At 41.5% G+C, this 25,590-nt stretch overlaps 3 protein-coding genes across 5 annotated transcripts in view; 1 reads left to right on the forward strand and 2 right to left on the reverse strand.

Moving 5' to 3' along the window:
• Positions 1-3,734: 3,734 nt before the first annotated feature.
• LOC306783406 (inosine-uridine preferring nucleoside hydrolase) lies at positions 3,735-9,118 on the forward strand. Of its 2 annotated transcripts, none has more exons than XM_079277038.1 (7): positions 3,735-3,950; positions 5,987-6,073; positions 6,232-6,433; positions 7,653-7,832; positions 7,905-8,016; positions 8,417-8,553; positions 8,693-9,118. In XM_079277038.1, the coding sequence occupies exons 3-7, from the start codon at positions 6,254-6,256 to the stop codon at positions 9,038-9,040; spliced, it is 957 nt and encodes a 318-aa protein (XP_079133164.1). In that variant the 5' UTR covers positions 3,735-3,950; positions 5,987-6,073; positions 6,232-6,253; the 3' UTR covers positions 9,041-9,118. The 2 variants fall into 2 exon arrangements, with proteins under 2 accessions (XP_079133164.1, XP_079133165.1); XM_079277039.1 differs by having other exon boundaries at positions 6,246-6,433.
• Positions 9,119-9,326: 208 nt separating this feature from the next.
• On the reverse strand, positions 9,327-10,596 carry coa5 (cytochrome C oxidase assembly factor 5). Of its 2 annotated transcripts, none has more exons than XM_079277041.1 (3): positions 10,377-10,596; positions 9,734-9,817; positions 9,327-9,466 (listed from the first exon to the last, which is right to left on the reverse strand). In XM_079277041.1, exons 1-3 carry the CDS (start codon positions 10,476-10,478, stop codon positions 9,425-9,427), a joined length of 228 nt encoding a protein of 75 aa, XP_079133167.1. In that variant the 5' UTR covers positions 10,479-10,596; the 3' UTR covers positions 9,327-9,424. The 2 variants fall into 2 exon arrangements, with proteins under 2 accessions (XP_079133167.1, XP_079133166.1); XM_079277040.1 differs by having other exon boundaries at positions 9,359-9,498.
• Positions 10,597-10,830: 234 nt separating this feature from the next.
• mgat4a (alpha-1,3-mannosyl-glycoprotein 4-beta-N-acetylglucosaminyltransferase A) overlaps positions 10,831-25,590 on the reverse strand; it is a 29,450-nt gene continuing 14,690 nt past the window's right edge. The window contains exons 4-16 of the mRNA XM_079277517.1: positions 20,991-21,124; positions 20,825-20,871; positions 20,005-20,118; positions 18,114-18,189; positions 17,354-17,468; positions 16,713-16,843; positions 16,509-16,616; positions 16,339-16,413; positions 15,847-15,965; positions 14,270-14,348; positions 13,905-13,965; positions 13,431-13,543; positions 10,831-13,297 (exon numbers count right to left, since the gene is read on the reverse strand). Of these exons, the coding sequence (XP_079133643.1) occupies positions 13,271-13,297; positions 13,431-13,543; positions 13,905-13,965; positions 14,270-14,348; positions 15,847-15,965; positions 16,339-16,413; positions 16,509-16,616; positions 16,713-16,843; positions 17,354-17,468; positions 18,114-18,189; positions 20,005-20,118; positions 20,825-20,871; positions 20,991-21,124 (1,199 nt within the window). The 3' untranslated portion in view covers positions 10,831-13,270. The remainder of the gene's footprint in view (positions 13,298-13,430; positions 13,544-13,904; positions 13,966-14,269; positions 14,349-15,846; positions 15,966-16,338; positions 16,414-16,508; positions 16,617-16,712; positions 16,844-17,353; positions 17,469-18,113; positions 18,190-20,004; positions 20,119-20,824; positions 20,872-20,990; positions 21,125-25,590) is intronic.

Genomic DNA, 25,590 nt, shown 5'->3' on the forward strand with positions numbered 1-25,590 from the left:
CGTAGTTTTATGGCTGTGAAACAAAACATTGACTCTAATATGTAAGCTTCAAAGATTCCAATCACAGCAGCTGAATGAATACGATTATGAATATAAAGCATCTCACATTTATCATACAGCATCCCAAATATGCTTTCCAGACCAGATGAGAGTTTATGTTTCAGGAGGCAGAGAGATTCCTGTTAGTGCATGCAGTGTGAACGTTTTGTCTGATGGACTGTAAAATAATGGAGTTTCTGCCACCTAGTGTCACATTTGGCTTTGGCAGCGAAGGACCAGAGATTCAGATCCCTCAAAGAACATGGTCTAACAGACTCAGAAGAACTCTGTAAAAAGCTCAGTTCTTAGTGAAACTCCTGAACGCTTTGCTCATTAAACTGTCTGCTGTTTATGAGAGGAGCTGCTGTGATTGGAATCGTTGAAGCTTAAAGTTAACTCAACCGCAACCTCGACAAAATATGCCTTAAAGGTATTCAAAGTTTTATTTTGAAGAGAATGTTGGTGGAAAGTGTTCAGACGAAAGAGAAGCATAGAAGAAGTGGAAAAGAGAACAAAATATCAATAAAAGTATTTCCAATTTTATTCAAAGTCGTGCTTTACTTTTCTACTGGTGTTGTCTGGTGTTTTCCATTCACACCAGCCTTTTACATTGAGCACACCAGTGTTTAACTTAGAAATGTCTGTTCATATACCATTTTGAGAAGAAAGCATTGTTTTGAACGCATGGCTTCATTGTGCTTTGTCTTTTGTGATTTTTGATTTGTGTGTAGAGTTTATGAGGTGTGCTTTCAGAAAACGTTTTTAAACCACTCTGGTTATATGTGTATGCATGAGTATATACTGTATATATACAGTTATATGTATGTGTATGTGTATATAATATATACACATACATATAACTGTGTATATATATATTACATGCAACACACACACTGCCACATTGAATCCAAGCGAATATGATTATTAGGTTTGCATTACTGGAATTGTATTATTGAACAGGCTGCTCTAATAAGTCTCTTAAATCTATCCAGCTGATTCAGAATGCCATCATATCTTAAAGAGCTTATAGTACCATATTATCCTAGAGTTCTCTCCTCACAGGTTTCCATAGATCGTGGTTATATCTGGACCCTGGTCCTTCCTCCCGCCATGGCCCTGCTGACTTCCACTGCTAATATCACTTTTATTATTACTCACATCACTATTTTATATTACCCATACCATTAACGACTTTGCTTCTTCACTAGAGTCTCTGTGCTTTCTCACCTCGCAGGGTTCCGTGGACCCTGGTTATACCTGGACCCTGGTCTTGCCTCCTGCCGTGGTTCTGTCATATGCATTGAATGTGTTGTAACTCTGTTATGTTGTTCATTCTGTACACATGACATCTATTGCACTTCTGTCCATCCTGGGAGAGGGACCCCTCCTCTGTTGCTTTCCCACAGGTCTCTCCCTCTTTTCTCCCCGTCAAAGGGTTTTTTGGGGGAGTTGTTCCTGTTCTGATGTGAGGGTTCCGGGACAGAGGATGTCACATGTGTACAGATTGTAAAGCCCTCTGAGGCAAATTTGTGATTTTGGGCTATACAAAAAAATGAATTGAATATTTTAAACTGAGTCAGTTTATTGTTCCTATTCTTGGCTTGTAGTTTGAGCTGGAATGTAAGAAGAGATATTTTGTGATTCTTTGCATTCTTTTCTTCGCATCACCTTTCATTGCTGCATACAGTTTAAAAAAAACATGCTGTTTCCATATTTTTAGTGAAATCTGTCTTAACAGTTTCCCAAAAACTTTCCTGATTATACTTGTTTTACTATCCAATGAAGGACTTTTACTTGTAACAGTTTTTTTCACAGTGTGACATTAGTGCTTTTTCTTCCAGGATCTGAAAAGGAAAACGCAAGTTTGTTCAGGAGCAATTCATTGTTCATTAAAAGTTGTTTCATGAAACCCATAACCTGTTTATTAACTACAATGTATTGACCATTTTAAATGACTATATAGCATGAAACTCTTGCTTTGTCACATGCATTTGAGGACAAATACTGAGGTTATAGAACCAGCAGTTATAATTTTTCTCTCATAAAGTTATTGCACAATGTAATTTTGCTTTTCATGTGTGCAGTGTCTCTGCGTTGCCTACACTGAATCAATCAAATGTCATTTAACAAGGAAGCTGCAATAATAATGATTGGTATTACTTGATAATAGATGAGAAAAGAGTCTGAAATAGAGTTTTTAGATGGGAAGGAGCTGACAAGCTTGCCTGAAATCCATGTTACCATAATGCCAACGAGCAGCAGACAGGTAGAACACCTCTGTAATTTGTTAAAAGTAAAGCAATTTGAAGAAAGTAAAGTAAAAGTATTGTATGTTTTTACTATTGTGAACAAGTATTGTAACACAGACCCGTGTTGTGAGCAGAAATTTGTGCACAATGTTGCAGACCGCCGTAATACAAAAGCTATTTATGTATGGGTTGGCACTACAAATGTGAATATGTTTAATAGTGACTTTTATGCAGTGGAAAGTCATGATGTTGAAGCACTCTATGTACAGCCCAGCGGATAACCCTGCACAATTATTTTCATTTATTAATTTTATTTTAGTAGAATAGTTTCAATTGCAAACAGTAAATAATATTGAATGATTTGACATGGGATAGTTCAGTGGCGTTACTGTCATGACAACAGAGCCAGCCTTAAAGTCAGACATCACAGCCTGAAACATTCACCCAAATAGTTTAGGAAACCTTTATTTACATAAATAAATTGATGACAATGAATCATTACAAATAACTCAGTGTTTGTGCCCAGTTTATTCACGTTCAACTGTGGGAAAGTGGCAGAAATATGACTTTATCACAATCATATATGTTCATTATGTAGGCTATTTGTTTATGGATTTAATTTAGCTCTCCTTAAATTGATCGCTGGAGCAGACGCGGTTGAAAACGCACAACTTTTACTTTGAAGGCGAGCTGTCTCTGTTTTCGACTCTCGACTTCCTTTACTCAATGTTCATTATTAAAGTTGTATAATGGAACAAGCTAATGTTTTGGTGCGCAGAATTGCATTGCACGTGTTCATTCAATTATGCGACAATAACACAGACAACGCGTTAACCGTGTTTAGGCAGCATCGGCTATCGAACAACGAACTCACAGCAGAAGACATTTATTTACATTAACACAAGTAGAACCAATGAGATTAGGAAATACCCCTAAACTGACATTGTTCCATTTTACAACGTGAACAATGGCAAATTAATTATACTTCGTGCACAGACCGTTTGTATTAGAATCCCCACTTTTATTTTTCTCTCTAAAAATGAGCTTCTGATTAAGGCTTCATTACCAAACGAGCAAGGTAGGCAACTGCCCCGGGGTCACAGACTTTTAAAATCTACAGTAGTCTCATGCAAAAATACTTGGATAACTGAAAAAAAAATTGTTAGCAATATGCACAATATCGCGAGCCTGAAACTGAAGCAGATAATTGCAATTTAGCCATCATTAACTTGATTATTTACAAATACATCATCATGATAATAAAAACAAAAGAAACCTAAGGTTGTAAATTTACACAAGTTGAAAAAAAATGTATAATCTGTTACGGAGTCGCACAAAAAAAACAGTATTTCCCTTTAAGGCTATTCCCGGAAGTGACGTCATTGCCATGATTGTGTCGTTAGGAGAATCACTTCAGTATTGAAACAATGTCCCAATGACCCAAACTGGACATGTGTACATTCACCCACGCATGCGCGTATTGATCGAAACCACTATACAGTTTAGAACCCGTGTAGAAAGCAGTGACGGGACGGTGTCACCGGACACGTATTTGTACTCCTCTCTAGCTTTCCGCCATAACACCAAAATGTGAACAGGTTCTCCTCTGCTTCTCGGTGCAGTTTCTTCAACACCCCACGTTTCCAGCGGATCTGCGTAGAGGTGAGACGAGACTGCTCTTTTACACATGTGACCTAAAAGCCGAAGAGACGCTTGAGACACTTCACACAGACACCGATACTTGCAACGTCTTCATATTCCTCTCTAACAGCTGTCATGTTAGCGTGTTGTGTGCCTCTGTCACTGCGGTCAAGTCAACAGACACTCAGATCTCCGTGGTCAACTCAGCAGACACTTAAATTGTAGTGCACCTATACGCTGAAACTTACGGTAAACGCATTCAAACGGGACAGATTGGGAGCGAGTGAAGGACTTTGCAAAGTTAGCGGAGAGATTAACGTGAGACAACTTCCGGTTTCCTACAGACGAACATCCGGTTTCAGAATAAGATACCAACAAAGTATACATATTGCATAATGAAATGAGATTAAATGAATTATATTCACATTAAGTATAAAACATGCTACCTGCATCTCCTGAGTTAAAGGGAAAATGCACCTAAATTGTGCGTAAAGTGTCTTTATTCTTTGATTTGAGGGTTGCTGGAAGTTAATAATACCTGACTGACAGTACCTGACAATACTGACAATACTGACAATACCTGACTGACAGTCAGACATTTTACAAAGCAAAAACTCTGAACTGAATTTGTATCTTCAAATGGCACATTTTTGAAATGTTTAAGGTTCTATAAAGATGTTTTTCTCAATAATTCCACACAATGACTAATGCATAATGTTCAGGACAAAATGGGTAATATCACAATATTTAAGATGCTACAAAAATATTTTTCTCAATAATTCCAGACTCTGAAATATCTCTTAATTAGGACAGTAAAAATGTCAAATTGTCAGTATGGGCGGAGTCAACGATGTCCTCAACACATGTATATCAGTCATTGTCTGATCTTATTGAGAAAATACTTTTTATTACACTTCAAATATCCATTTATTCGATATTTTCTCGACTCAAATGTACGACATTTACTTTGAAATATCTCTTAATTAGGACAGTAAAAATGTCTAATTTTCAGTATGGGCGGAGTCAACGATGTCCTCAACACATACATATCAGTCATTGTCTGTGCTTATTGAGAAAATAGTTTTTATAGCACCTTCAAAATTGTGATATTACCCATTTTTGTCCTGAACATATATGCATTCGTCATTGTGTGGAATTATTGAGAAAAACATTTTTATAGCACCTTAAACATTAAAAAATTTGCCATTTGAAGATACAAATTCAGTTCAGAGTTTTTGCTTCGTAAAATATCTTAATTGACTGTCAGTCAGGTATTATTAACTTCCAGCAACCCTCAAATCAAAGAATAAAGACACTTTACGCACAATTTAGGTGTATTTTCCCTTTAACTCAGGATATGCAGGTAGCATGTTTTATACTTAATGTGAATATAATTCATTTAATCTCATTTTATTATGCAATATGTATACTTTGTTGGTATCTTATTCTGAAAACCGGATGTTCGTCTGTAGAAAACCGGAAGTTGTCTCACGTTACTCTTTGCAAAGTCCTTCGCTCGCTCCCCATCTGCTCCGTTTGAATGCGTTTACCGTACGTTTCAGCGTATAGGTGCACTACAATGCAAGTGTCTGCTGAGTTGACCACGGAGATCTGAGTGTCTGTTGACTTGACCGCAGTTCTCTGTCGACCAAACTGATTCATGAACTCGTGGAAGACATTTGAAGGCTCGTGAATGAAGAAATGACAGAAATGAATCTTGTCACTATATTTAAAAACACCAGCACACATTTTGCCAATAATACGTCTGTACAAAGGTTTTAAAATCAGGATTGTGACAATTTATGGAGTATTTTTCGTATTACTAATTTGACTGAAGTTAAGGATCTTCACCTTTCACTGTAAATATACGTCGTTGTATTAATGCAATTTCAATGTGTTTTGCATGGGACACTTGCAACAAGTGGTGTGTTTATTCCCCATCTGTTAATAGACATTGATTAACAAGAAGCTTAGTTATTACCTTTTGCTTCCTGTTGCATAACTCCCACTCAGCCCGCTCTCCATTCAGATTCTGATTTACCTCTTGGTGCTCAAAGGTTGTTTGCAGCTGACCGTCGTTGGTTCCACTCTGTGAGAGAGAGTCTTCAAACACTGCAGTTCATCTTGTTCACACTCGGCTACAAGTAGGTGTGAATTAAACAACCAGCATGGCTCACCACAGCTCTCTCTAACCTTGATCTAGGATAAACGTTGTGTCCAGCTTACTAGAGGAGCGCGACACAAACTAAAGTGTCTGAGTAACAGTCGCTCTCAGCAGTGTTTTGTTCTTATTGGACTGTAGTCTTTGCTCCTCAGGGTCCACGATGAGCAAGAAGCTGCTGGTGGATGTAGACTGTGGGGTGGACGATGCTCAAGCCATCATGTTGGCGCTGGCCGCCCCCAACGTGGAGCTCCTGGCCATCACCTGTGTGCATGGAAACACCACGGTGGAGAATGTGTGTAAGAACACACTGCGAGTGCTGCAAGTCTGCGGTAAACTTGAGGTGGGTGGGGTGCAGGAGGTTACTGTTGTTTTCCATACAGTGTAGATATTTTATGATCCTGACATGATTTACTGGTGAGTATTGTCTCTTTTTTTTTATTGACCATCATCAATGTGTTTGAGTGCAGCAAGGCCGAGGGAATCACTGGCGTCATGTGTGCGGTTTATAAAACTGCCCAACAATGACTTGTTTGTCAAGCCGCATGACATTGGGGCAGGAACTAGACGAAAGGGCACAACCGGTTTGAGCTCAGATAGCTTGAGTAGAAAAGTAGCATGAGCAGATATTAATATTAGACAACTGTATTTCAATTCCAAAAGAAATGTTGGGGAAAATGGGAAGTGTGCTCTGGTTTTGGTTAGGTGCTCTGAAAAAGGAAATAAAACCAAACATTCGACACAATGTTATTTTTGTGATTATATTAACTATAACCACTGCTTATAATTTTCAGTTTTACACATAAAGCGCTTTGTCTCACTCAATGGAAAAGTCTGTTGATTAGACTTGCCATTAATCGACCAGATGGTCATCAATCCCATTATACCAGTGCCTACAAATGTAGATAGAACACTTTTTTCATGTTGTTCCCCATCTGTCTACTGTCAACTGCTGTATCTATTTAAGGTGTTAAATGTTCCCGAAAAGTACTTCAGAAAAGCAAAACGTCATAGTCCAGATTTGTTAAACAGTGTATTTGAAAAACTAGCATAGCATACTAGATATACTACATCTTTGTAAGGAAAATGTACAGAAGAGTTTTTTTGACTGACTGAAAAGTGTTAATTTGCAAAACGTTCAGTTGAATTAGAAACTCGGCCCATCAACCATACAATTAGTGCGTCTTTAAAAATGTAGGAAATTAATATTTTTATTTATGTATATAATTTGAATTATACAATTGCCATATAACTATACACAGTATTGTGACTTAGTTCATCTTTTGAAAATTAAATGAATCAACCGTTAATTAATAATAATCATCCAAATATGTTTTTGAATAATTCAGTCAGAAGTAAAGTAGAATCATTTAACATCTAATGTGGCTGTATCATTTTCAAAATGATGTCTCATAAATTATAATTTGTATCATATCTTGTAGTGTGAATTAGCATAACAAGGAAAATCATTGCATAAATGGACAGAAAACAGTTTGGAAGCTGTGTAGTAATAACAGCAGTATTCATGTTTGTTTCATCTGCTGTGCTCTTCTTTTTTTCAGATTCCAGTGTTTAAAGGTGCAGCTAAGCCGATCCTCGGGAAAAGCATTGATGCGGGACACTTCCACGGACAGGACGGGCTGGGAGACGCTCCTGACCCCAACGCTCCCGGTCTGGACCTGGTTCAGAAGGAGGGCGCTGTGTCGGCCATAATCAGGATTGTCAATGAGAACCCAGGGGAGGTGAGAGAGGTGTTAGACATGTTTGTGTGTGTTTGCCCCTTTCAGGTCTGTAAGTCTAGGTTTATTCCCCAGGTGTCTCTGGTTGCCATGGCCCCTCTCACCAACCTGGCCCTGGCTGTGAGGATGGATCCGTCTCTACCGAGCAAACTCCGAGGGCTCTACATCATGGGCGGCAACACCGAATGTCAGTGAAATCATGAACTTGAACCAAAAGGTGGTGAAGGTGACACAGTAATAGAGGGTTAGACAAAATAACGTACTTTGAGGAAATGGACTTTTCCCATTTCTTTCACCGTTGCACCTCTAATAAGGGTGAGGATTTTCTGCCTTATAAACTGAATATTTTGGACTGTTGGTCAGGTAAAGCAAGTCAATATTTTCCCATACGTTTCTGCTATTCTGACAAAAACACGACAATTAATCGAGATAAGATTATTAGCTGCATCCCTAAGTGTGACCCCAGTGTTTGTAATTTGAATCAAACTTCAGAATTTAAATCCTTGTCTGTTCAAGTGTTCATTATTTTGTCCACATCCTGTAATGGTGGCAGTCAGTGCGTAATCTGTCTTTCTTTTCTCCTTCAGCTCGAGGAAACACTACGGTGTGCAGCGAGTTCAATTTCACTGCTGATCCTGAAGCTGCATACATCGTACTGAACGACTACCAGTGTCCCACCTACTTGGCCTGCTGGGAGTTCACCTGCTACAGCAAGCTGTCCTGGGTAAGGCTTTTTTACACATTGTAACATTAATTCCTCAGACTAACTACAGCACGTAACCCTTTTTAATAAGTTAATACATCAACGTATTCATCAGAGACACAATCCTGCTCTGTGTTCACATTTTTTCTGGTGTCGACAGGATTTTTGCGACACCTGGTTAGCGCAGGACACCGACAAGGCTCGCTTCATGGCGCGGGTGTCCAAGCACAGCATCGAGGAGTCACAGAGCGAGCGCCTCCAGAAGGAGTTTGTCGCCGGCACAGGTTTCATCTCCTGCGACTCGTACGCCATGGCCGCCGCCGTGGACGACTCGTTCATCACAGAAAGCGACCGTTATCCGGTCAGCGTAGAGCTGACGGGCACGCACACCAGAGGCATGATGATCATGGACACTGTGGGCTTTCTGAAGAAGGCTCACAAGGCTTGCATCATGAAGAAGGTGGACATGGAGAAGTTCAAGCAGATGATGATGGCCGCTTTAAAATGATGGAATGTTAACCTCAATTGTGTGACGTCATCATAGAAAGTTTTTTACTCTAGAAATGTGTTTCAGTCAGATGAGTTTGATGACAGCACTTTATTACAATTTTAATAAACTCTCTTTACATTTTATTCATTACATTAAGTTTCTCATAGCACACAAACAAAACAGCTCCAGGGTTTGTCAGCACTACATGTTGCTGCAGAGTTGGCAATGCTTTTGCGTACATTGTTCTTTTAACATTTGATAGTCCTTTGCTCTCCACTTCCTTGAAACATGGGCTTCAGATGATGTTGTGAAGCTGCACTGATGGACGATTTGAATCATTAGAAGTGTTAACACTTGCTCATCCATCGTTCACTCTACCACACGGCTGCATCAGGCGGTTCCTCAATAGCCTTTCCTTCCTCTGAATCTCGACCTATTGTCCAACTGTCAGAGGACAGACATTGGTCAGCGCACAGCTTAAAAACAAGAGTCGAGTTCTTTGTGTAAGACAGAATTTAATGGTAACATCAGGCATTCGTTTGTAATATAATTTCTGTTTCGTTGTGATTCTGGTCACCGTGGGAAAACATAGCTTACAGACACAAATGGCAAGAGGAAGACAAAACATTCCTGCACTCTTTACTCCACCTCCCACCGGTACCTTGTTGCACAAATGTTTTCAGAAGTGCAATGTAATTACCGCTGACTCACCATTGACCTTTTGCACTCAAAGAAGGATGTCTGCAGGGCTTTGCAGTGGCCTTCCTTCAAACACTCACTGGGCAGCTTCCCCGCCTGACAAATTAAGAAATCAGTGATACACTTCCCATGAGCACAATGTGCATTCTCTCCCACAAATATATTAGAACCTGATGTACAAGTCGCATTGACTTCTGTTTAATTAAACAAGGTTTTAATACTGAACACGTAAATCTAAGCGTGTAATGTATCCGATGCTTTGACAGAGCCGTAGCTTAGCTTAATCATCTTAAGTAGTTAGTTACCGGCATTGCGTTAGCTTGTTAGCTAGCTAACGAAGCAATACGTATTCTTTAAGGAGTTTAGTTGACACCAAATTGAACCGCGTGTCGCATCAACTCCATATTAAAAGGTCAATTTTTACGGCGGAGTTCAGCGTTACGTTCAGTTCCGGTTTGTTACAAACTGCTTGTGGTTGGTTGTTACAAAGGTGACTGGTTGGGGTTACGGTTCAATTTAGGTGGCTTAAAGGCGACTGTTCAACTCCAGGCGGTTGTAGACTATAGTTAACATTAATATGGTCCAAACAACGGGCCGTTTCAAACATGTACTTACTACATCTTACTTATGTTCCGACCAGAGGACCTTCACTTACCTTTACCACGCAGTCGTGCTGAAGGAGACACGCCTTGAAGTCCTCTCGGATGCCGGAGCAGGCTCTGGTGTCTTCCTCTTTGTCCTCGTAATATTTCGGCATTGTGCAGAATCCACTTCAACACCAATGTCCACTTATTCATAAATTCACAAGAGCAAGAATGTGCTCGTTAACGGTGGCACCAATGTTATGAAAGCTCTCAGCCGCCATGTTTCTCAAACTGCATGATGGGAAACCGGAAGAACATCGGCGCAGATAAGTGCATGCTGGGAAGGTTTGTAGTTTTATGTAGACAAAACGTCTAATTGTGAAAAGTAAAACAAAACTACTTATGGATCTTCTGGTCATGTTCGCAATAGATTTACTTTGCTTTACAAATGTTCCTAAATCAAACCTGGTGATGCAAATGGCATGAGTAATGCAAGTAGAACAAAATCACAACACAGAAAATGGCTATGACTTCGAACTATTTTTATCATTTATTTCAAAGATGTCCATGAAAATTGATTTCAAAAACATCAGAAGCAGACATACACATGTACACGATGAAGGCACATGAACTGATAGGCGTATGCATGGGGTTGCCGATCAAGGGAAGAGTTCCCTTCTTTTTTTGTCCCTAGTCCACTTCCACCGAATACAGTAGGGGGAGATTATGACTGTTCATGCTGTTTTCATGCATTCACTTCCTGTCTGTATGTGCATACAGGCCAAGAGGGAGAAGCCGATCCTGTTGGCAGTACTGAAAATGTCTTTCCCCTTTTTAAAACATGTTCCACCATTTAGGTGGCTTGCTCTCATCTTCTCCGAATTACGAAAAAAAAAATCGGCGATCAAGCGTTCAGCTTAAAAATCTGTTTTCTTGACTACAGCTCTAGCATGGATGGTTTTGATAAGAGTGGTGGAGGAGCCTGCTCTGACCAAAAAAACCCAACATTGTTCATGAACTACAAATAATGATCATGCATGTGAACAAGATTAGCAAAAAATCTATTCCACCAAAAGGCACTTAAATAAACCACTAAGATGCAAAATGAGTCAAGTTTCATTTAAATGGCTTCCACTCAAAACATTGGCCACACGCACACGAACACAAAACATGTCACGTGAATTTCAATAAACTATTAAATGAGGCAGGAGAGAGCGAGTGAGGGACACAAAGACAGATAATGCTCATTTACATATTTGCAATCAGTGAAAGTATTACATTACAGAAACCAAATCATACAACAAAAAGGCGCACTTTGCAATAATCAGTAGTCATAGTATTTTGTCCAATCGCAAAACGGATACTCGATTAGACAAAAGATTGTTATGTAGATTTGGAGTCAGTGAAATGAGCATCGTCTATGCAATGGTGTGAAGCGTGTGGTGATAACAAAAAGGAGTGCAAATCATGCTGTTTCAGATGGTAATCTGGTACAAAACACACTCTTTTTATCACTTTCACATGGCGCAACACAGAAATATTGTTAACACCCAATCCCTAATTGGACAGTGTGTGTCATTTAAAAAATATTAGTAAATCCAGCAATCAAAGTGTAGGCAAGCGCGAGAGATTGGAATAATGTTGCTGAGACAATTTCAAGGGACCTGGATATAAGGCACATTTTTTCAAATTTTGACCCACAACTTCTTCAAGAAAATCTATTCTCAACTCTCTCCAACCGTTCAGACTTCAAGAAATCAAAATAAATCGTTTTAGTTGTACGTTTCGCTTCAAGTGGAAAGAAACTGGTACAGACCGAACCAAGCCACTTGCACCAGCAGACAAAAGCAACCTCGCAAGTAGCTGCATACAATGAAAGGAACGTAGCGATTTTGAAAAAAAAAAAAAAAAATACTAATAAAAACTGACTGAACTACCATAAACATCTCTTAATAGAATAAAAATATATTTTACCTCTTTCACAAATTAAAGATTTATTTCAAATAAATTAAGTCACCTTCATAGATCGTCAAAGCTGTAATAATATATCAATATATTCCTTCAGGAAAACGACGCCAAGGCAATGTCTGATTGGTTTACTATAAATGGACACTGAGGTCATACACCGCCTGTCAGACAGGCGGTGAGACAGATAGAGTGTCGCGGTACTTTTCTTGATGGACTGGGGTAGTTACCATGGAATCTGGCCTACGGTAGGGTCAAAGTTGTTTACTGACCGGCTACAGGCAGGGTTTAGGAACAGTGAGCTCATCCCGAGTTTGTTTTTCAGGACAAGTGGAGCATTTGAGCGTGGCTGCTGACAATACTCTGGGAGTGAGGGAAGCGTTGTCGTTCGGGCTGGTGTTGCTCGAGAGCTCAGTCATCGCTGTCGAGAACAGAGAGCAACTGGCCGTTAGTGATCACAACATATTTGACCATCGTGGGCTTCTGCTGGGGCGCTAGTGACAGTGCAATGCCCCAGCCTGGCCCCAAGGTGGCAGCATTGAGTAACAGGAGGAGGACTTGGCAGCATCTACACCAGTGGGCCAGCTGACTGGTTCTCCCCAGATGTGATGATTTGTCCTCGTTCGTCCAAGCGTTGTCCGATTGTGTTCAAAGCTGCTGAACAGCACAGTCACTTTGAGAGCCGGAGCTGGGAACAGATGTCTTCACACACTCCACGGTTGTTCTTTAGGACAGTAGTATTCACATTCTCACAAATGATTAAGAGCACAAGAGTGCGGGGGCGATGCAGAAAGAAATGGAGAAATCGATCGATGAGAAGCAAAACAAAGCACATTAGGAACAGCGGGGACAGAGAGGTGGCGTTCCTCAGACAAGCTCAGACAAGCAACTGTAGCGGGCTCTCATGACTTCACTGCTGGTTGCTGGGTGCCCCGCGTAAGCAATCTAGGAGGATTTTGGTCCCCCAAGGGCCATGATTCATGTGCCCGCTCCAGAACAGTCAGCCAGCTATCCGTTTTATATGTACCTGCAAGAGGAAAGCAGAGCATCACATGTGTAAATGGATAAAAACAAGGAGGCAGTGAGCGTCTGGAGGAAAGTGTTTTTTATGATCGGATTGGACAGGAGAAGAAAACAGGCGTGGCGTGTGATTGGCTTACTTCACTGAGGATGGCCCACACTGCTGAGTCTTTGACAACTGAAAGCCGAAGTGCTATGATGGGATTGAAAGAAGGATCTACAGCACCTTCGGCCACACCTTTCTCAAACTGACCTGTGTGTTTAAGCACACACACAAAGCACATGTGAGGTATTATTAAATCATATTTATAGATAGGGTACAATACACAGTCAATATTTAACTTGGGTATTTATTAACTGACTCACTGGAAGATTATGAACTTTATTCAACCATCACATTTCATAAAAAGCTAAGAAACAAAGAAAAAATATCTGCAGGAAGAGCAGAAAACTCCAGATAACATTGAGAAGAAAAAGGCAGTGATTGACAACATTTCACACACTTTTTGTACACCGTCTGTCTATCACTGTAGGTGTATTGTATAATCTGCTCGGGCTTTTTCAGTGTGTTTGTATGCACACACACACACAGCAAGTCAGTCAAATCCACCTACCGATCCTGTAAAAGCGGTCTTCAGTTCGCTTGTACTTCTCTTTGGTCTGCAGTCCAGGTTCCTAAAATACGAACACAGGAAAAGATGGATAGCGGAACAACATATGAGACAAACAAAATTGTTAATAGTTTGTCATTTGAGCAGATGCTAGTATCTGTGCCGAGACTGGTAGTGTGAATCGCAGTGTCAGACTGTATCGCCTCTGGCGCAGCGAACGATTCTGTCACGCTCACATTCCTGTCAATAATCAAAAGCTATGTCCTAAGAGCAACCACTCAATGGAATTGAATCAAAACCGTTTGCACAGCACAGCACAGAAGGGTGACAGACTGTGTGTGTGTGTGTGTGTGTGTGTGTGTCCCTACCGAAACAGGCAGTATTTCCACTGTTGTGTTCTCGATCTTGTCCCCCGGGTGCTCTTGATTACCACTGCGAAACAGGAACCTGCCAACCAAATCAAGCATTCATTTTTAATGTTGACGTCCATGGATAAGTATTTTTGCACTTTGCATTCATGATAAGCTGCTAATCAGATGCACACGGCCCATCATTACATAGTGAGGTGGAGACTATGCAATGGTGTTGCATGTAAATTAACGGTTTAGTGTTCGGTCTGCCATAAATCATCTCTGCTCAATGTGAGACTGCCTTGTCTGCCCTCTACTACCCAACCCTTGCAACTCAAAAGACCTTGCAGTGTCCAATAAAAATGCAAAGGACTGTGTAAAGAAATGGGAAACTGTCATATAACCATCAAGCTTCAGTGAAAAGAAGAGGAATGTGAGATTATTGTTTCTGTGCATGGTCCTTGTTTAATAAAGACGAATACATCTCAAGTCACTTGTGGGCAGTAGGTTAGTCAGGCAAGTTATGTTTATAAAATTAAAAAGTGGGTTTGCAAAAGTGCACACCCCTTTTGTCATCAGGGGTTAACGGTGAGTGGGATATACTTACAAAGCGTATGCTTCTCAGATCTCATATTCAGGTTATAGCCACAGGCTCTGAACAGAAATTCCAGTATATCTTCTATTCTAGCCTACTGAGGGATCTCAGTATATTACATGGAGGATGATTTGATTCAACAAAGCATGCGCACAGTGTGGAATATGAGCTGCACTTTAGATTTGGGGTCAGATTCAAAGAAGAAATAAAACCACCAAGAATTCCTTACTTTATCCAAAAGAAAACCGTTGTCTTCAGATCGCTGGTGCACCGAATTTACTCGTGTTAAATGTTTTAACAGCCGGAGAGCAGGAGACGGGGGAAGTATGCCCGCCAGAGACAAAGACAGTGACGGATCATAAAGCATTTTGTATCTCCCGACCAACTGCTGATGAGATGTTGTCTAATCAGCATAGCATAAGACTCTGAGACTCTGAACCAGTGTAATTGGTGCCATTCAAAAGCAGACAAAACACTCCAGAGTCAGACAGTGGAACACGAGACAGGCCCTGTCCCACTCATTGCCACTTACTAGCTGAGTGACTGACAGACTCGCACACTCGTCCCGCTGACCGAACATTATCTTTACGAGAGCAGCGGATACATTCATCGCTATAAAATATCCCCGAGACCAAACATTAACATCGTTTTCAGGTCTGCTCTGATGCAGGCCGTCAATTTCGCTATCAGCTCTCTTTCTATTCACCATCTTTCTCCCACTCTACCCCGGCTCCACAGAGAGTAGGAGGCAGGCCAGAGAATGCTTATTTTAGAGCACTCTCATTAGCTCAGCCTGATCCCTGGAGACACACACACACAAAACCTGGTTCACTAAAGAGCAACAGGCGGACATAAAGTGAAAAGATCGTTGCATGTGCCCGTATGTGGAAATTTTATGATCATGATGATATGAATGATATGCGCGCTCGCCAAATGATTTGAATGCAAGCGATAAGAGGCCGTGCACACAAACATGTCGCATAAAGGCCTTCATACGTACTTCTCTATGCTAACAGGTCGGTCAAATTTGAAGAGGATGTAGTCTCCTGCAGTGGGAGTGATGGCCCAGAAGAAGTCCTCTCCTAGGTACGTCTTCTCCAGCGTGTGACCCTGATACACCTGTGTAACACAAAACACATGTGTTGTTCCACCTTGATGATTGATTTTGAAGTTGGGGGTTATTACAATCATTAATTATTGCTTTTATGATTGTTTTAATGAATTAGAATATACAAATTACACATAGGTCCATATCGCATAGAAATAATAAATACAATACAAGGACAACAACACAGAGATATAATCAGTGGATTAAAAATGCAGAAACGTTTATTGTAATGTTTAAGGAATAACTTTGTGTCACTTTATGTTGGCTCGGATTTTGAAATGAGTGGATACAATTCCTCAACACAGCAGGTTGAACCTATAGATAACTAACTGTAAAGCAAAAGATCCAGAGATAATATCTTTTATTGGAACCCTGGCATGATACCTTCACTGAAGTGGAGACCTCAGCTGGGGGGTTGACGTGCATCTTATGGAGCAGTGGCTTCAGGAAGTCCTTGTCCTACAGACACAGACAGAGGGGAAATCAACGTTTCGACACAGGAAGTAGCCTCTACTATTTTTGCAAATAAATAACTGTGAGGGCGTGAGACTGACTGTGAGTTTTTGGATCTTTCCAGCAAGAGAAGAATGGAGTCCCACGTGCTGAAACAGGGAAGGTCTGAACCGCACACGTAGGCTGGACTTCTGCCGCTCGCAGTGTTTCTTTGGGGAAAAAAAAAAAAAAGGACAAGCGAGGAATGACGACACCCAGTCCCCTTACAAGGTCACTCGTATCTATACAGTAATCACAGTGCATACCGCATCTTTCTCAGGATTGCAGACTTTCACCCAGAGAATATGGTCCAGCAGCCAATCGATGGGCTTCTCCTTGTAGAACATGAAAATGAACTCAACAATGAGGTTCAGGTCCGGAGCCTGGAACATTTTCCCTGTAGGAGAGAGAGAGAGAGAATCAGGGGGTTTACAGACATTCACTGGTTCTACACAGAAGCATTCAGCATCATTAACAACGAGATGATTAAACCATTACGCTGAACAAAAACAGGAATTTGTTTTGTTTGGACTAAAAATATACCCACTGCTCATTTACATATTGTGGTGATGTGCTTTCCCCTGCCAAATCATAGTACTTTACAACGACCCAATTTCTATGCCGATCAATATCATTTCCATCTTTTCTTCACTGGCTGCTGCAGATCCATCATTGGTGCATTTGACTGTTTATCATAAATCAAACAAGTCTCAGAGCACGTGAATGCATTGCCGAGTGGATCTGAAAATCCTGAGTTAAGAGAACGAGTTCATGATCACTTTTGCGAGACAGTTTAGCAAGCAAGGCCACTGGTTTGGCTTTGCAGATCTTGCAGCATTCGACAGACCCCCCCCCGCCCCCCCCCCGGTGGATACAGAGTATTGATCGCATGCTTAATGTATCGTACCGATGAAGCCCAGCTGAGAGAACTCCAGGATCATCCAGTCCTCCGACGACAGCTGCAGGGCAAAGTTCTTCATTGTGGCAAAGTAGTTGGGCTTGGCCACAATGTCATCCTCCAGCTGAGGGAACAGAGGCACAGACAGACAGGAGAAAATACTTTTTAAGAGCTGACGAATAATGTAGACAGAGAGGGTGAGAAGCAGGAGGGGGGACTCAGGGACTACACTCTGAACTGAGCTAAGACACACATCTATGTCGCTACACTAAACTAGAGTAGACAGACGATACCTCTTCCCTTCAGGTGAGAGCAAATAAAATGACACACTGCGTGAATGAGAGTGGAAAGATTGGTGATTAACAACACAGTGAAACGGAAACCGCGGACGGCTGGCATTAGCTATTCAAATCTGCTGAGTAAACATTTGTATAAACATTGCCAAATTGGACACCTAGTTTAGCCAAGAGGACAGATAAGAGCTGTAGAAGCCTAAGAGGATTAGACTAAGAAGAAGTGAAACTGGCCCCCCGTCTGGTGAGAAAGAACACCGGCTCTGATGAATGACTGCAACAACACGCATTTGCTTCAAGTAGTCGCCATGTTTAAATTTGGTATGACATGCTCCAGACTAAAAGCAAACCGGTGTTTGCCTGGTAACAGGCTTTCACACCGACACACACGAGTAACTGAAGCCCTTCATAAATGCGCTCCAGCGAGAGTTGCTATGGAAACATTCCTTTCATCATTTATCTATTTAAGGACATACCTGGACGTAATAAACTCCTTTGCTCACAGCATACATCATGAGGAAGGAATAGTCCAGATTCTGCTTGGTTCGCCATCTAAAACAAAGAAGAAGAAAAAGTCATCAACACACATGATGAAACGATACATTAGTGGTGTCACGGATCCGTTCGGATCACCCCTCACGGTTCGGATCACCCCTCACGGTTCGGATCACCCCTCACGGTTCGGATCACCCCTCACGGTTCGGATCACCCCTCACGGTTCGGATCACTCGTGAACCGCGGATCAATAGAGTATTTTTTACAGTGTAATCATCATAGTGTGTAATAAAGTTCTACTGCTGCTGTTCCTTTTCAAGTAACAAGTCCCAGAATATCAATGCAGAGTGTCAGTGAACAGATATAAAGCAGTAGTGTGTTCACGTGAACGGAGCAGCTTAGAAGCATTTAACGGTGAAGTCATGGCGAGCGGAGGAACTTGAGAAGCCTTGAGAAGCTGTTCCAGGCCTCTATGAGGAGAAAAATACTGCAGAGACTGCTTTCACCACGGCGGAGTGATTCTTAGTCAGGTGCTGTAGACACGCCCCCTCTGTGAGAGTCACACACACACACACTTGGTTCAGGTGCTGACAGAAGTATCAGAGTGAAGCTAGACAGGCCCAATAATATTCCAGTCACCACAGAAAGGTCGACCCTCTCCCCAGACAATGGAGATATTCTCATCTTTTTGAAAATAATTTCACAATAATGGTAAACATTATTGTGTATTTGAATGGCATAACCTGACAGGAAGTAAACACAGACCCAAGTTGTTGCTGAGCAGTTCAGTTCAGTGTAAACGGTGGAAGCTAGCTCACTGGCTGTTTCTTTCTTTCAGTATTGATCAAAGGACGAGGATATCAACATAACTCATGTTGCACTTAAACTTAACAGAATTCTTGAATGTATTATTTTTATTTATTTATTTCATTTTGTTTCAAATTGGACATCTTCAATATTTTTGTTTTCATGTAAGACTATCGCCCAAAGTTCTTTGCTTTAAGTGTTCTTGAAGTTCTTTAATAAATGGAAAGCAAAGTTATATTTGTCTCCTCCCCTTTTCTTTGTTGATCCGAAAAATGATCCGAACCGTGACTCCTGAACCGTGAGGTTTGTGATCCGTGACACCCCTACTATACATGAATGAAAACTCACGTCACCGCGCTGTATTTGAAAAGTTCCCCTCTTAGACATAAGAATCACTGCTTCACATGCAAACAATGCACATGCTAATCAGGTAATCCCAGGTACACGGAACAACAGACTCTCTTTGAATAGTTTATAGAGCGATGCTGTCACACGACTGGTCTGATCGGAATGATCTGCCCTTGTTGCAGTCTGACTCATGGCCGTTCACCGCAGGTGTTTGTGATACTTCCAGGTTGAAGGTGACACACAAACACACACACACACACACACACACACCCCCACCCCCCCCCCACCCCCAGGGCCATAAGGGTATTATCAGAGTATGTACTGTATGTAGTAAGCAAAAAACACAGCATAAATAGATTTATAATGCAGCCAGTTGTTAGCAGACTATAAAGAGGAGATAAGTACAGAGGATAATTAGAGGGAGCGCTACAGAGAGAGAGATCGAGGATGCTGCTGCTGATGACCTCGATCTGACTTTGAGAAATGCCTGTGGAATACTAAGTACCTCGGCAGCCGACCTAAAAGCTCTCGCTTGCTCACTCCCTCCCTCCCACTTCCCCCCCTGACTCATCCTACTTCACAGCTCTCCTGCAGTCCATTTCTCTGGTTTCAGCACGATTACCATAATGATTCCTATCACATTCTTTCATCCTGATTGGATGTACGAGCAGTGAACATACAGATGATACCGCTGTCTCGGCTACGTGAATGGCTTACTTGACTCTCTCTTTGGAGTCTCCAAAAGTCTCTTTGAGGTTGGCGAGTTCGGGGTAATAGGCGGCCGGCGGGGAGATCACCTCCAGCAAGCCTGAACTCAGCTCCGTAGAAAACCTGAAGAAAGATGGTCATGTTGATATGGTGAAACACACAAACACGCACTTCACCACGATGGGCCTCAACCACTAATATGTGTGTAGAAATGTTCTTAATATGTGCTCAAAGACATGCTTGTATATCTTCCAGTGAGGCTACGTATGCCATGTTAACACCTGCTTGGAGGTAAATTGCAATCATGTATATTCCCTGCGTGCCTGTTAATCGGCTACTAATTAACATTGGCTACATTTGCGCAAATTGGCACTAGAAATTGGTGGGAGTAGCAGATCATTATAGACCATGTCAATAGAAACAATGAAAACCAAAACTGTCATATTTCAATATGGACAATCTCATTTGCTCCTTCGTAAGCTGGGACTGAGACACTCAGTTTTAATTGTGACAATAACTGAGGAGGATGAATGGACGTCAACATGGTTATTTTATACATTTGTCCAACGCATTAGTAAGTTAACGGTTTTACATATTGTTGTTTATCAAAGCCCCTTTTAACTAATGCAGTTTTAAAATGTCATGCATTTAGTTAAACGGTGTCATCATTTGTGCGTACGCATGGTGTGAAGCAAGCTTGTTCGTAAACTACGAACAAATTGTTAAAAAATGATTAATGGATCCCGCACGGGATGAACGCACAGATCTGTTGAGGCCCAATAGTTCCACCTTTCTGTGCGTCCGTCAGGAAGCAGAGGCGTGTACTCACTCTTTCTCCAAGACAGCTACCACGCTGTGAACGTATTCCACGTCAGTCTGCGGAAACAAAACAAGGACAGCACATGAGACACACGCAGACCCTTTTCGCATCAATTGAACGTCTTTGTGCAGAAGCATCATTCTATGGCTCGTGCTGTACAAATATGAGATCTCACCTCCCCAACGTAGACAATAATGACGCAGTCAAGTTTCTCCTCTGGTGACAGCTTGTCTATTAGCGACCGCAGCGTCTCTGACAGATAAGACTTCACCTTCCGCTTCACTGTGGGGATCCCCATCACCATGGTAACTGAGGGAAAAAAAAGGTCTGAGGTGAGAACAGGAAGGCTGCAGAGGTGGAACCAAAACCAAATCATCTTTGCACGTTACACAACGTTAGCCAAAAACTCACAAGAACAGCAATTCATGCCGTACTACTGTCTGATAGTTTGGAATCTGCACTAACATGGTGCATGTTCAAAGAAGTGTCTTTAAACTACAATCTTACACCATGTAAGCTAAATAGTCACTGAGTAAACCACTAAAAGCCAATCATGTTTGGACTTTAGATCTAGAGATCCGCATCGCTGAATCAATTTATGAGCTTGTTCTACCAGCAAAGTAAACAAAGCCAGACAGCAACGAGAAGAAGAAACTAGAGCAGAACTGATCAGTTTCAGAGAGTTGGACCACTCTGACTGTAATTATCTATAAAAAAAAACTATTAAAAGTTATTACATTCTGTTACACAGTGAGAAGCTGGAAACGGCGGATGTTTAATTACTTGATACCAAGCGGTTAATCAGTCAATTAATCAACCTAAACTATCATTAATTCTTTTGTCGATTAATCCGACTGTCGGCAAAACCAACTGATCTCATATATGAAGCTGCTGAGACAACAGTAAGAGGAAAAGAGAGGCTATTGTCATCAAGTGGTTGAGGGGAACACAAGACAGCCGCTTCTTCAGTGTAGAGAGACACAACAGACTGCTGCAGACATTAAATGAGTTCATTCTACTCACTAGGATACAAGGATCACTTTCACCAGGGAAAGACTGAGTGAGGGAACGAGAGAGCAGAGTACAGCAAGTTGACAGAACCATATTCTGAATGAAAAGTGTTTTCTTAAGGCTGATGAAAATAAATCAAAACAGCAGCATGACATTGACTCCCATGTGCTTTGAATTTAATTTATATAGCGCTTTTCACAGACACTAATATCACAAAGTGCTTAAAACACAATGTGACCCTCGGGTCAATAAATTATCTACACAGAGAAAAGTAAAAAATAAAATAAAAATGTAAAACATATTTTAAGAGCAGGTCTAGGACATGGGTTTACTTTCACACAAACGCCAGCCTAAACAGGTGGGTTTTGAGCTGGCTTTTAAAAGTATTCACAGTATCTGCGAGGCGCAGAGTTGCAGGCAGAGCATTCCAGAGCCTCGGGGCCACTGCCTCAAAGGCTCGGTCACCACGGCTCTTACATCGTGTGCGTGGGACTGACAGAAGACCTAGAGCGTTTGACCTGAGAGTGCGGGCGGGTGAATAGGGGCGAAGTAGATCAGCTACATAAGCCGGAGCCTGACCGTGAAGTGCTCTGTAAGTGATGGTGAGAATTTTAAAGGGTATCCTAGATGCTACAGGAAGCCAGTGGAGAGATCGGAGTACGGGGGTGATGTGAGACCGTCGATTTGTCCTGGTGAGTAATCTGGCGGCAGAATTTTGGATGACCTGCAGACGGTTAAGAGCAGATACACTGAGTGATGTAACAAGTGAGTTGCAGTCGTCAATGCGTGAAAAGATAAATGTGTGTATGATCATCTCTAATTCAGGTGTTGATACTACAGATCTCAGTTTACTGATATTCTTAGATGGAAGAAACATGACCTGGAGAGCTGCTTAACATGAGGGTCAAACGACATTTCTTTCTTAGTCATGTTTAGCTTTCTCTTCCTGTATGTGTGCTATACTAGCACTTCACTACATTCAAAACAGAGGGCAGTTTTGCATAATGTTTTGCATAAAATGTGCAGTGCTTTTTAAGAGAGGGTTTGTATTAATGGAGGTTACAGAGTTCTTGCTCTATAGCAAGTTAAAGTTGTGAAGTTCATGAACCCGGGGCGAATGCGGGCATGTGTAGGTTTAAAAGGGGGTGGGGGGGATGCTGACTGAGCTGATGTGGGGGCACAAACTTGAGGTGCCGAATGAGCGAGCGGCACAGTGGACTCCAGAAAGGGTGCAGAGGGATCTGTGCAGCGTGGAAAATCTGTCCCAGTTTTGCTTTGTGTTTCTCGCACTGAGCTCCGTGTCGTATAGCGAGCGACACCCACCACCGCCACCGAGAAAGTAGGTCGAGGATGAAAGGAGTGTGTGGGAGGAAGGAAAAGAGACAGAGTGACAGAATAAGGGAAGGTGGCAGACAGTGAATGAGTGGTAATGCATGCGAGTGCAGCGGGAGCAGGACCGACTCCCACACTGCCCCTCCCCGTGTCCCTTGATCAGCCTGGACGCTTCACTCTGCCATTTCTTTTATGTCCTTCAGAGGAAAACAACAATCTACACGTCTGCTGTCTTCTCTGTCACATCAGTGAAAAGAGCTGATCTGGCAGCGATACACGTAAAGGAGCTATGTTTGTGATATCCAGAAAATTGATGCTTGATCAGTGTTGATGCTTTCCACGATTCGTGACTCCAGCTAAACATTATTTAGGGTTACGGTTAGTGGCACTAATGGATCATTGCTTACACTGGGAATAATGATGCAAGTGTCTGTGCTCAAGCAAATAACACACACTTTGAAAAATCCCATAATTAACCAATTAAACTTATTATATAAGAGTAGCCTGCATGTTAATGAAAATATTACAAATGTTACATTTGGAGAGCACATATGTATATAGATTATTCTTATTAGAGAAAAAAAGAAACAATGTCCATCAACTTGGTGTTGGAGTTTATCATTTGGTTTGAATCGGGTTTTTTTACATACAGTATTTGATAACCTTGTTTGTTTGTATCTATAAAGTAACATGTGTTTGCTTTTGATATTTCATTGAACTAAAACTGAAGCAGTTCCTTTTTAATTCCTTTAAAAAAAAATAAAAAATAAAAAAGGCACAATGCGTGGGATTTTCCCAACAAACGGTGTGTAAGGAGTCATACAGTGATCCCTCGCCATCATCACGTATGACCCAACAGAAGTCTGTATGTACAGACAACCTGCCCTCTGCCTGTATTTTCTCTTTTCTTATTATTTTGCTGTGCGGCCCCTCGCTCTGCCTCTAGCTGACACGGGAATCGGCGTCGTCTGAGTCGGAAGTTCGGGAAGTTCTGGTCTAACAAAGCCTGACAGACACTGTGTGTGTGTGTGTGTGTGTGTGTGTGTGTGTGTGTGTGTGTGTGTGTGTGTGTGTACAATCCACACCCTGAAAGGATCAACATCACCCATTAGAAATCCTTTTATGTTTGTAAAAAAGGTCACGTCACATGCTACGTTTATAGTCTCCGGTTACTTAAGAGGTTCGTTCAATGAAGTGGATCTCCAACACACGGGGCCTGGTAGAAGAGCCGTCATAAATCCTACTCCACATTATATGGGTGGAATCATCCAACCAGCAAAGTATAGAGGCAATATTTGCAGAAACAGCAATACTCCTTCGAAATGAAGAAATTCACAACATCCCAAAAGGAGATCAAAGGTGCAAGCTTCACAGCCTGTAGGCGAGTGCTGAGCAGAGACACAGGTGGCACATGCCAATTAACTGACAAGCATCTCAAAATGCCTCAAACCTGATCATTATATTCCAACGTCAATGTGTGGGCATCAGCTTTTTTCGTCACCCTGCTGCACACATTGGCAGGTGGATTGCGCCATGCATAGCTGCTTGCAGCTGGAAGATGTATTTATTTATTTTCCTCAGTGTAGCATCGCAGCGATGCAGCTAGCCAACCAGGGCCCACGCTGAAACAAGGAGGCATTGTTCTTTTCAAAAATCAAGGGAAATCAGTGATGGATGGAAAGCTTTAGTTTCAAATTAGTTCTTGTTGATTAGATTGTGATGATTATTGAACTGAGAATTACAACTTCTACCACTTAAACTGAATGAGAAACCAAGAGAAGCAACAGTTTCTATCTCATACTGAACCCTCTGCTGATAATATAGAACAGGTTAACCAGCAAAGACAGAATCAACAAATATGCAAACACGAAGTTTACGGCACTGTCAATTGACGCCTCTTTCACACCAAAGCAGAAACTGAGCCTGTCCAGAGAGCAGCGGGGTCTGGGGGAGACCTGCCCACATTCCACAAAGACCTCTGATTGGCTCGTACTTGTTTCCTTTCTTCTGAGGATTTGTTTCGTTAATTTCTGATAAACAAGATTGCTGGAAGGTTGATGGGGTTAATGATTTGAACTTGGCTTTGGATGTTTTCATAAAAAGGATGGCAGCCTTCTTGTAGAGTTAGAGTGCTCTCATATGTAATTATAATGTCCTGATTATGGGAGAAAAATGTTGTGTATGTTGGTATACATGTTGCTTATATGGATGGAATAAACATACAGATATGTTGGAAATTTAAACTTTAATGGATGCCATAATTAAACATAATGTTAACCGTACCGTTGATATGGCAAAACTGATCAACAAGACATTATTACGGTAAAATGGCGAATCCTACTAATATGGTTGCTGACCCCTGGTCTACATTCTCCTCACAAGATTCAGCAGCACCAGGAATTCCAAATTGGGGAGAGAAAGAGATCTTCAAC

This window comes from Melanostigma gelatinosum (genome assembly GCF_949748355.1).
Source record: "Melanostigma gelatinosum genome assembly, chromosome: 10".
NCBI lineage: Eukaryota > Metazoa > Chordata > Actinopteri > Perciformes > Zoarcidae > Melanostigma > Melanostigma gelatinosum.

Bases quoted from the DNA above. Each gene is read 5' to 3' on its own strand.
- LOC306783406 (XM_079277038.1), top strand. From the start codon at position 6,254: ATGAGCAAGAAGCTGCTGGTGGATGTAGACTGTGGGGTGGACGATGCT. The intron at 6,434-7,652 runs GTGGGTGGGGTG...TCTTTTTTTCAG, and splicing joins AAGTCTGCGGTAAACTTGAG to ATTCCAGTGTTTAAAGGTGC. The intron at 8,554-8,692 runs GTAAGGCTTTTT...TGGTGTCGACAG, and splicing joins GCTACAGCAAGCTGTCCTGG to GATTTTTGCGACACCTGGTT.
- coa5 (XM_079277040.1), bottom strand. From the start codon at position 10,478: ATGCCGAAATATTACGAGGACAAAGAGGAAGACACCAGAGCCTGCTCC. The intron at 9,818-10,376 runs GTAAGTGAAGGT...TTAATTTGTCAG, and splicing joins AGCACGACTGCGTGGTAAAG to GCGGGGAAGCTGCCCAGTGA. The intron at 9,499-9,733 runs GTGAGTCAGCGG...CTTGTTTTTAAG, and splicing joins TTGAGTGCAAAAGGTCAATG to CTGTGCGCTGACCAATGTCT.